Source organism: Corvus kubaryi, unplaced genomic scaffold (assembly GCF_017639235.1).
Source record: "Corvus kubaryi isolate FWS band 111438036 unplaced genomic scaffold, C.kubaryi_AGA036_p1.0 split3-37304, whole genome shotgun sequence".
NCBI lineage: Eukaryota > Metazoa > Chordata > Aves > Passeriformes > Corvidae > Corvus > Corvus kubaryi.
Genome location: NW_024582087.1, coordinates 1239885 through 1250431, shown reverse-complemented (window position 1 = coordinate 1250431; position 10547 = coordinate 1239885). Strand labels below are relative to the sequence as shown.

At 47.7% G+C, this 10547-nt stretch overlaps 2 protein-coding genes across 3 annotated transcripts in view; one reads left to right on the top strand and one right to left on the bottom strand.

Moving 5' to 3' along the window:
- The window catches only part of GRHL3 (grainyhead like transcription factor 3), a 102872-nt gene that overhangs the window by 32112 nt on the left and 60213 nt on the right, over positions 1-10547 (top strand). The gene's annotated exons all lie outside the window — the stretch shown is intronic.
- On the bottom strand, positions 176-10098 carry IL22RA1 (interleukin 22 receptor subunit alpha 1). The gene is made up of 7 exons (XM_042015710.1): positions 9777-10098; positions 7464-7596; positions 6988-7160; positions 5865-6049; positions 5274-5409; positions 4961-5082; positions 176-4199 (listed from the first exon to the last, which is right to left on the bottom strand). The coding sequence occupies exons 1-7, from the start codon at positions 9817-9819 to the stop codon at positions 3198-3200; spliced, it is 1794 nt and encodes a 597-aa protein (XP_041871644.1). The 5' UTR covers positions 9820-10098; the 3' UTR covers positions 176-3197.

The following is a 10547-nucleotide window of genomic DNA, read 5'->3' as shown; positions in this document are numbered from 1 at the left end:
GCTCAGGATATTCTGTGATTCTGTGAGCTCTCCTTCATTCTGTCTCCAGAATTTAGAGCTTCCCATTTGTCCCTCGAGTAAGATTTTCCTCCCAGAACTTGTTAAAAAACTCACCGGTGATTTTTCATAGTGCTCAAACACCCTCCAGTGCCAAAATAAAGGAACAAACAGGGAGGGAGAAAGGGATCCTTGGCTTGCAGAGTGTTCATCCCTGGGCAAGGATCCCTGCTGAGCTTCCAGCGGGGCTGCTGCTCGGGGAGTGAGCAAGTGCCAGCTCCCAGATTTAGCTGAGAAGACAAAGAGCAATGCTTTGCTCTAGGGTTTCAGCTGCCACCTGCTCCTCTGGTGTCCTTGTGACAACTGAACTGCAGCGCTCACCTGTCATTGGCGTGACATCTGCTGGGGACACACACACTCCTTGATTTTATTATCCAGAGCTATCAGAACTGTTATCTGGAGCAGCCAGGATGACTGAGGAGCAGAGTGCTGTTAGGCACAGATGGTTTGCATGGGGAGACCTTTGGAACAATGTTGAAATCCTGCTGTTTACCTGGCAATGTTCTTACACAGAAGGAGATGGAGATAAGGACGTCCTGGAGCAGCTGTTTGACACAAATGGATCAGTTTGGTTCTGAACAGAGGAAGGCAGTGAGGTCAGCAAGGATGACACATTCCTTCAACAGCATCAACCTCTCTTTCCAAGCTTTTCCAAAGAGGAGCAGCTTGAGAATGGATGATCTATGTGTTAAATTTAGAAGGTGACTCATGAGACAAGAACCAGTCTCCCTCTGCTCAGAAGATCCAGGCCTCAAAGATCAATATTGACTAAGCCATGACGAGAGCAGGAAGTTGAGGATATTGCAGTCAGTCCCTCCAAAGGACAGGGCTCTCCTGCCTGTGATCCCTGGACATTACAGCTGCTGGAGGGTGGAACAGGCAGGATGGGATGGGACTGGAATCATTCCTGCCTTTTGTTCAGTCAGGGGTAATGCAGCCCTGAAGGTATTTAAGGGCCTGAAGGAGAGATGGATGTCCCAGCTCGGGGACACTTTGCATCTTTAGGCACCAACGTGCATTCTAAAAATCCATTCCTAGACTTTCCTCAGTTGCCATCTGTCCTCCACCAGGATGACACATTTATACAGTCTGGGCATGATCAGACCCTGCAGCAGGGGTTCTGCTGAGGGATTTGGAAAAGCTTTTAAAATAGAAAATAATGTGATTTTAGCAGCACATTCAAATGCTCTCCCAAGGCCCCCATCCCTTCCACACAACTCTGCCCATACTCTTCCTGTGCTGGGGGTTATATTTCATAACACCATCCAAAATGTTGATATTGTGGAATTTGATTATTCCCTGAGTAGCATCACTGGGAATGTTGTTGACACAAGATATGCAGCCCACAGGCAACTCTGAAGAAGGTAATTGCATCACTGGCTTTAAATGCCTCTCTGGGGAGCTTTAGTGGGAAAAAATGTCACCCCTGGGGTCTCACAGTCCTTGGGAACCACTCCAGGAGCTGCAGCATTTCTCTGTGCGTTGTTTTTTGGGGCACAGAGTACAGGAAACAGATCAAAGGGCATTCCACAAACCCTTTAGCAGTGAATGGTATGGGGTGAGCTCCCTGGAAATGTCCTGCTGGTCGCTGCCCAAGCCGTGCACATATTTCAATCTTTGATACCCAGTGCTTGACACTTCTTCACCACACTTGGAATTTTGACCTTTTGGCCTCACAGGGCTGTGGCTCTTTGTCAGTTGTTGGTGCTGGAGCTCAGAGCTGAACCTTGGCCTGTAAAGTTTCTAAGACTATTTCTTTAATCCTGGGTTGAATCATCAAAAATCTTCACTTCATGAGCCTATGGCTTATTTGCAAAACCACCCCAAAGCAAGTGGAATTTAGCCTTTAGCTTCAGCTTCCCTGGGCTGAGAAAACCCCCAAGTGCACTTGGAGTGGGAACAGCTGGATTTTACCTCTGGTCAGCCTTAGTATCTTTGAGTGAATACTTCCCCATACCAGTCAAACCCTGCTTATTCCTGTAAATGCTTCTACTTCTCTAGAACTGATGTCCTCGGACACATTTTTCACCACAGCACTGGAAATGAACAGGCTGAACTGTGCTTTCCTCTGAATGAAAAATAATTGCCTCCTTTGGCCCCTGAATTTAGAATTTAACTTGCTTTTGGTGGAGATGCAAGTGCTCCAAGGATTTTGGCTCCCAAAAAATGGTCACGGCAGCTCTGGAGGATGTGCCAGGAACATGGAGCAGGTTCCTCATGGGCAGTGTCAGTGAGGGGTGGGAGGAAGAGCTCAAGACCTCCCCGGTCTCCTTTGTGGATTACTGAGTGCATGGATTGGGATTGGGATAAACTGAGATTGAGGGTTGGACCGGGAGTGCTGTAAATCCTCACATCCCTGCCTGCCTGGAATGTGATCCCAGGTGCTTCATCCCTGGGGATCTCAAGGGAAGAAGAGAATGTGTGACTATTGCAGAGAAGGAAAGGAGCAGCAGCTGAGAAATCTCAGAACTGGGCCAAGGCTGCATTAATCTGTTGCAGAGATGAAAAAGGCTTTATCTTTGTACAGGTATTAAAAAAGGCTTTATCTTTGTACTAGTATTAAAAACCATAGGGTACAGGGACATATTTCACAGAACTGTGGCATCAGGAGCTGTTACTCAGTTTCAAGGACTCCTTTAAAGGCAAAGTCCATCCCAGGGAAGTAGAATACTGCCAAGTAATTTATCCAAGGCTAGAACGCCAATAACTATTTACTTCTTTTACTCTACCACGGTGAATTCTTTTAGGTTTGCATACCTGAATTTCTTCTAAGTGTGGATACATCTTAGCCCTCGATCTTTGGTGTTGGTAAAGAGCAAAGGCAGTTTCTGTTGTGAATTTTGCTAAATTTTCAGTAAACTGAATTTGGAGTTGGAAATGGGATCTTAACTCATCTTTTAAAGTAACCCAACACATAATAGATTTGAGAATATGCAAGAAAGAAAACTTGTTGTTTAAGTGCAAAGGTACAGTATTGCAGTGTAACAAGGAGTAATTCTATCAGTAAAGGCACCAAAGCCCACAATGGAACAGTCTGACAGCCCTGAGCACGTTAACACAGCCAGCATTAGCTGTGGTTTTGCATTGCTTCTGTTTCATGCAAGAAAACATCACCTGGATTTTAACACCGTTAAGTCATCCTAATAAAATTCTGTGTTATCATCCTCATCCCACTGCACTTTTAAGTCCAAATCTTTGAAGAGCATGGTGAGAGGAGTGCCCCTGTCCCGGCCTGAGCTGCTGTCTGGGGACACGCTCAGTTCTGTGCAGCTCAGCTCCTTTGCTGCTGGGAACATTTCCATGCCTGCAGTCTCTGGGAGCTGCACTTTGTTTGCAGGATGTAGGAATGACTCTGGCAGCATCCACTGCTCCGGGTGGTTCTCTCCAGGGAAATCGTTCCCAGTCCGGACTGAGAGAAGGAGGGTTGCTGACAGAGGTGCCAGCAGTTCATCCTCTGGAACACAGTCTGCCTCAGCTGTCCCTGCAGACAGCAGCAGTGGCAGCTCTGCCTGTTGTCTGTAGCATCCTCCCTGTTCCAGCAAAGACAGGGACAGCTGGGACACACACTCTGGACTTTCCAGCCCGTCACTCTGCAGCAGCAGCTGTGTCTGCCCAGGGCTCCCCTGGAACAGAACCGACTCCAGTCTGTCCCTGCTCTTCCACAGTGCCACCTTTGGCTGCTGCTCTTTGTAATCCCAGTGGCTGCAGCTCTTTCCCAGCCCCTGGGTTTGGAGCTTTCCATGCACAGAATGATCTGGAGAAACTTCCTTCAGCCTTTGGTCCTGCTGTGAGCTCCTGTTGGCGTGGTCTGTGCCTTCCACACACACCCCATAGGTCAGGGGCTCGCTTGTGCTGGATGTGGCAGCAGGAATGCTCTGCGCAGCTGTTTGAGGAGTGTAACCAGTCAGAGCTGTGATTTCCACCTGGGATGGCTGAGGGGGCAGCTGGAATGCTGGAACATTTGCCTGCTGCTGGTAGGGACAGAAAGGCCGTGGTGGCTCCGGAGCCCAGTCCAAATGTTGGCTCATCTGTGCCAGCTGCACTTCAGGGATGAAAAGGGAAGGTTTGGATAAACTAAGGGGCTTTATGATGTGCTCCACTGTCAGCGTGAGAGGCTGGAATGATGGAATCCCTCTGAAGTCCTGGTGGAACAGATAAACAACCATGGGTTATTAACAAGAAGCTGTGACCTTGAAGGTTTGCTTTAGTTACTTTAACAATTTCTTTGGAGAAGTGTCAGTAAAAGTCAGTAACAACCACCAGGGATCTGCTCTGCTGACAAAAGAACTCCGGGTTTTTTTTCCCTGGGGAATGACCCTTCACAGGAATACAGACATTTCTCATTGTGTATCAATTGAACAATCTTGAAACATGAGGAAGAAAAACTCCTGCTTTCGCTTTTGTAAAATTTGGCCTAAGCCCTGCAGCACGGAAATAGCATGAAAATCCTTGAGCTCATTAGCATGAAAACCCAGTTCCTGCTGTGGGAGATGAGGGATAGGTGAGAATCCCAGGATTTCAAGGGGAGCTAGGGATTTCGGATGCCTCAGTATAGCTGCCTTACCCGAGGGGCTCAGTTTGGGGCAGGTTCCCAGCACCTCTCTATAAAGTACCAGTAATCTGCACTGATTGCCCAGACACAGCTCATTAACCCTTTAAATCAAGGAGGATGGGTTTAGATTGGATACTGGGGAGAAAATCTTTACTCAGGGTGGTGAGGCCCTGGCACAGAGAAGCTGTGGCTGCCCCATGCCTGGAAGTGTCCAAGGCCAGGCTGGGACAGTGGAAGGTGTGGACCCCATAGCAGGGCGTGGACTAAGTGATCTTTCAGGTCCCTTCCAGCCCCAGGCAGTGGTGATTCCGTGATTTCCAAGCTGAGCTGCAGTGGCTGAAGGGCACTCACCAAGGCCCTGGGCTGGGCACTGCGCTGTTTGATGTATTTGTAGATCACATAAATGCCGGCAGCAAAGATCAGCCCTGCACAGAACGCCAGGGCCACCAAACAGTAGAGGATCCACGTCTTGTCTGGGAAGAGAACAAGTGGAAAGAGAGATGGATTAGAAAAATGTCACAATTAGCTGGGTGATGTCACAGGTTTCGTCTCATCAGAATGAATTTTTAAACTATTAAAACGTTCCGTGTTGAAAATCAATGTATTTTGTGTATCCAATATCCCAGCTGGACTTTTCAACTTTCAGCAGAGTTAACAGCCTCACCTGCCAGTGTTTTGACCCAAAACACTTGAGGTTTGCTCCTTCTCTGGAGCAGACAGATATAAACTGTTCCATTGTATTCAGTGTCTGGGTCCAAATTGGAAACTTCAAGTTCTTTGTTGTGCTCATTCTTTGTCCACTGTTGAAAAAAAAGGTAAAATCTGTATTTTAGGAAGATTAAATTTTCTTCAATTCAGATTGCAAAATTCAGCATAAAATATTATTTACTAATGAGGTTGTACAGGGCTGTAATTACTCTGTATGTATGGAATTCGGAATATTTATATAATTTTGTTTTCTATTATTTCTACATTTAATGTTGCATTTCACTTTCTTAAGACTTGAACTAATTAAGTAATTTTCTTAGTCACCAACGGTTTTACTTTTTGCTAATTATACAGCAGTTTTGGAAAGTCCTTTTTTTTCCCAGAATTTAAGAAGAATGCTTAAAGTTCCTGTTCTCCTGAGAGCCAAAGACTCCAAAACTTCCCCTTGTACATCAGAAATCTCCTCCATCCTGTGTAAACTCAGATCCTGCTCCAGCTTATTTGAAAAGGGATTTAGAAAATCCCAGTGCCTGAGTTGGTGCTTTACCTGCTGGTGTGTCTTCTGGTTGAATATTGTCAGGTGATAATCCACAGGCCCAAATTTGCTGTAAATGTCCTCCACAGTGAGCTGCTGGTCATCCTCACCCCGCAGGGGGGTAACGGGGGGCCGGATAAGGAACTTTATGGAGCGGACATAGGGAATGTATTCCACTTGTGGTGCTCCTATAATGGCTGGGAAAGACAGAACAGGCAGTGTCAGCTGTTTTAATATCATCTGATATCTTAAACACACCCCAGAGTCACTGGAATTGTTATTTCTGTTTATACAAAAAGGTGTCTGAGCTGTATGAGCATGGCAGAAGTCAGGCCACTGGAGGTAGAGGTGGTTTTGGGGTTGTTATGGGGTGGTTTTTGGAAAAGCCCCAGGCTTTTCCTTAGGACCTTGTTCTCCCAGCTCCATGTTCCCTTTCCCTGTGCAGGATATCCTCCTCCATGTGTGCGTGAGGGGTGAAATCCCATCACAGGCACTCAGCTGCCCAAACCCCAATTCCCACCCTCCATCACATTTACAGGGCTTTTGTGCCTGCACTTATTTCTGGGGACAGGCACACGCTACACCCAGCACTGAAAAGGGGTTCAATCCAAGCTTTCACAGCTTTTTTGGTGCACAGGTCTGAAGGCTCTTCACAACCATTGGCTGCTGATGCCACCTTGAATTATTCTTGGTGATTTTTCAGTGGGGAAATTTTAGCCACAGAGCCAATAAGGCCCCCAAAGGCTGCGTTGTGTGTCTGCAGCAGGGCTCACTCAGGGGCTGGGAACATGAAGCATCCATTGGAATGGATGCTTATCCCAATGTTCACATTTCACAGCTCCTGGGACTCGCTGTGCTCAGGTTTCTCATCATGTCTCACTCATTTCTTTATGCCTCTCACCAGCAGCTCTCCCTTCCAGCACACCTGGCTTTTCCTTTTCTCCTCTGCTCCCACTTTAGAGTCAGATCTCACGTGAGGCCCTGCCCATTGCTCATTTACCTCCTTGCCCAATACAAACCTCCAGTCCTTCACTCCCTCCCCACCAAGCACAGAGCCTTGCAGGGCTGAAAGGAGAGGAAATGCTGCCCTAGAGGTCGCAGGAAGGAGGATTTGGTGGCTTGCAGTGGTACCTACTCTCTTTGCGGGGCTCGAACCTCTCGGAGCGCACCCAGCTGGAGGAGCAGTTCCTGGCCCTCACCCGGCCGTAGAAATGCTCCCTGAAGTTCTCTGTCTCCCGGGTGAGGTTGCAGAAGAGCTGGGTGATGCTCTGGCACTCATTCTTGGTGAGCCAGGATTTCTCTCCATACCTGAGGACAAAACAAGGGTTTGGGTTTGTTTGGTTGAACAGAACCAGAGGAAAATGGAATAGAGAGAAGGAAGTTGCTGAAGGCAAGAGTAGCTCAGTAATGGAGCAAAGCAACCCAAGATGTAAAATATTTGCTTAAATGGGCATCATCTCCCACTTTGAATAATCCTGTCCTTTGGTGAGTTCTCCTCATAATAAATAATAAATAATACAGGCACGAGAAACAGCAAAACCAAATCCTCTCTTGGCCCTTTCTCTCTCTGAGAGCCCTAAGAACAGCCCAAAAGAAGCAAACTTCACCTACTGTTTGTATTGGACATCAAATACAGTGCCAGGGGGAATATCTGCCTCTGTTTCCCAGGTCAGGATGTTCTCAAAGTTTGTGGAAGAAAATGCTGCACGTTTCAGACATGATGATCTCTCTGTAGTCACAATGCCTGAAGGAGCAGAGAAACTGGTATTAAAAAGCATTTTCTGACATCTCAGCCCTCAGATGAACATTGATCCTGTGCTATTTTGCTAAAGCTGGGCTGAAAAGAAGGAGCTTGAGCAGAACAAGACTTCAAACTGTGCTCACATCACACACCTTGCAGACAACTGACTCATCCCAAAGAAATGTCAGTCAGGAATTTATACAGAAAAGCCTCAAAAACTCAAGTGAGAAAGAGAACCCTTGAATTTCTAGTCTGGTTTCTTTAAGAGCACTTAAATGGGTGGAAAAATAAGAATAATAACCAGTTTTCAAGCCCAGAATTACGTCTGTGAATGTCTCTGCTCCCTGCCCCTGCTCAAGGAAGTGACATGCAGAGCTCAGCGTCACCTCCCTGAAGAGGTGGCTGCCGTTCTCCTCTCGTGCTCCATGTTTTGTTGGATGGAAACTGCCTGTACAGAGCGACACCTGATGTCTGGACTCTGACCTGGGTGTGCCAGGGTGAGAGCAAACAGCTCAGCCAGCTCCCTGCTTTCCAAGCCCTGCTCCTCTTCCCTGGGGAGAATGGCTCTGGCTTTGGAGGGCAGGAGTGTCCCCTGCCCCTGCAAACATGTCCCTGGAGAGCAGGATGCCACGGCCCTCCTGCAGCAAACTGGCTCTGAGATGCTGCAGAAAAGTCCTTGAGGCTTTTATCTCTCTCTTATCATGAGAAAACACAGTGCAAAATTTTCCCAAGGCTGATCCACAAGAGCTTGCAGCTTCAGGATTTATAAACGCTGTGAATTCAGATTATAGGCAGACCCTCAAAGGTAGATCATTTATGCATTACTCAGCTCTTGGTTTGTGGCATTGATAAACACCTGGAGCACGTGAGGGTTCAGCCCTTGTGAGAAAGTGGGGTGAGCAAATGAAAATAGCACAGATGGGCAAACTGAGCACTGGGATGGGGGTGCCTTGGACAAGATCACACTGAGCAGAGACTAAATCCCAGCTGGATCCTCGCTCCAAGCTTCCCCCCACGGAGCAGAACCGAGTGCCACCAATTCAAACTCGCTGGCTGAATGGGAGGAGGGTTAGGCAGAAAGGCACAGAGCCCTTCTCAGTCTTGTGTGTGGCATTTGGGCAGGGAAGTGGTGCAGAAATGGGCTGCTGGCTACTCCAGAGTTTGTCCTGACTTCATCTGCAGCTCCACATTTGCCTCTGCTCATTCCAGGCTCAGCAGGAGGCAGCAATGTGGGTATGAAAGGGGTGGGATTCCCTGTCTGAGCACCCTGAAAACTGAGTCACAAATACCCATATCTTATCAGGAGTAGGAAATCTCTGTCTTCCCACATTTATCCATGCTAAAACTCTGTTATGCAAAGCAGCATAACACAAGCACAGTCAAGTGTGGGCAGGGGAAAACCAGGATATTTCGCAGTGTGACAGTCCCTGCAGTACAGGAGCTTCACAGTGTAAGATCCCAGCCATGAGCAGATGGATGACAAGGCTGAATGGTGAAAAGCTGGTGTTTGGAAAGAGCAAGTTTATCCTTCATTCACCCTGCAGTGAGCTTGTCACATCTGGAGTAGGATTAAATGGCTTTTAGAGGGTAGATCTCGATTAGATATAAGGGAGAAATTGTTCCCTGTGAGGAACAGGGTGCCCAGAGCAGCTGTGGCTGCCCCTGGATCCCTGAAGTATCCAAGGCCAGGCTGAATGGAGCTTGGAGTGCCCTGGGACAGTGGAAGGTGTCCCTGCCCATGGCAGGGGTGGAAGGAGATGGGCTTTAAGTCTCTTCCAACCCAAACCACTCTATGATGACGCTCTCATTTTAAGATTACATTATTTATTTGTACCTCTTTTAAAATCAGGGCTGTTCTTGTATTCATTTGTGCCTTTGCTTAAGACACAAGGAGACTGATCCAAAGCCCCTGAAATCAGTGAATATCCTTCACTCCTGTAGGATTTGGGTTGTAGCACAGTGACAAACCCTTTAAAGTGAAGGAATCTTTTCCTCTCCCTACTAATCCTTCAAGCATACCAACCCCACATGGGAGTTACTACAAGGACAGATCAACATAGAAGAGAACTCAGACAACAGCTCATTCTCTAGGTGATAATTCAGGAAACAGGATAGAAGTCCAGACTCCAGGATCAAACAGAAACACCACAATCAGTGAGAGCAGAGGAGAGCTCCGGACTTACCGATCACTGAAACTCCAGCCAGGACGATCAGAAATCGCTTCATGAATAGCTCTGCAGGCTGGGCTGGGAGAGCAGGCAGTGGCTTCTGTGTGAATCACCTTCTGTGAGAGCTGAATTCTTTCTTGCCAGGCCAGGTTGGATTTGTTGCTCAGTAACGGAGCAGAGCAGAGCTCCTGTCCTGCCTTCCCTGGGATCTGACCTCACGGCTGCTCGGAGCCCTGCGCATGTGTGACACAGGGCGAGTGACAGCAGGAGCACCTCTTCCCTCCAGTGCACACCTGACTGTACAAAGGTGCACAAGCCAGAGGCTGAGAAAATCCCCAGCTCCTGAAGAAGAGCCAAATACCTTTTTGCTGAGAGCTTCCTGCCTGAAAGCCCTCCCTGAGGTTCCTAGGGTTTGAGGTTTGCTTTTCTGGTCGGGTAACTTGAGCTTGTTACAACTGTAGATACTAAAACTTAGTGCTGTGCACCTGGTTCGTTTCATACCTGCTGCAAGCAATGCACCTATTGCCTTAAAAAATACTTCTCAATACTTGCTTAAAATGAAAACTGGGTTTTATGCTCTTCTGTAGTTCTTACTGAGCTTTGGATGGGAACCAAAGGATCAGCACGTGCCTTGCTGCAGCCTGGGCAGAGCAGGAGCTCCTCAGCTCTGCCCTGACTCTGCTCCACCAGGTTCTCTCACCTGATGTGGGAAAGAGGTAAAAAAGAGGTGGCCTTTCCACAGGAGGAGCACAGCTTTTTGCAGAGGCCATTGTAGACCAACAGTGT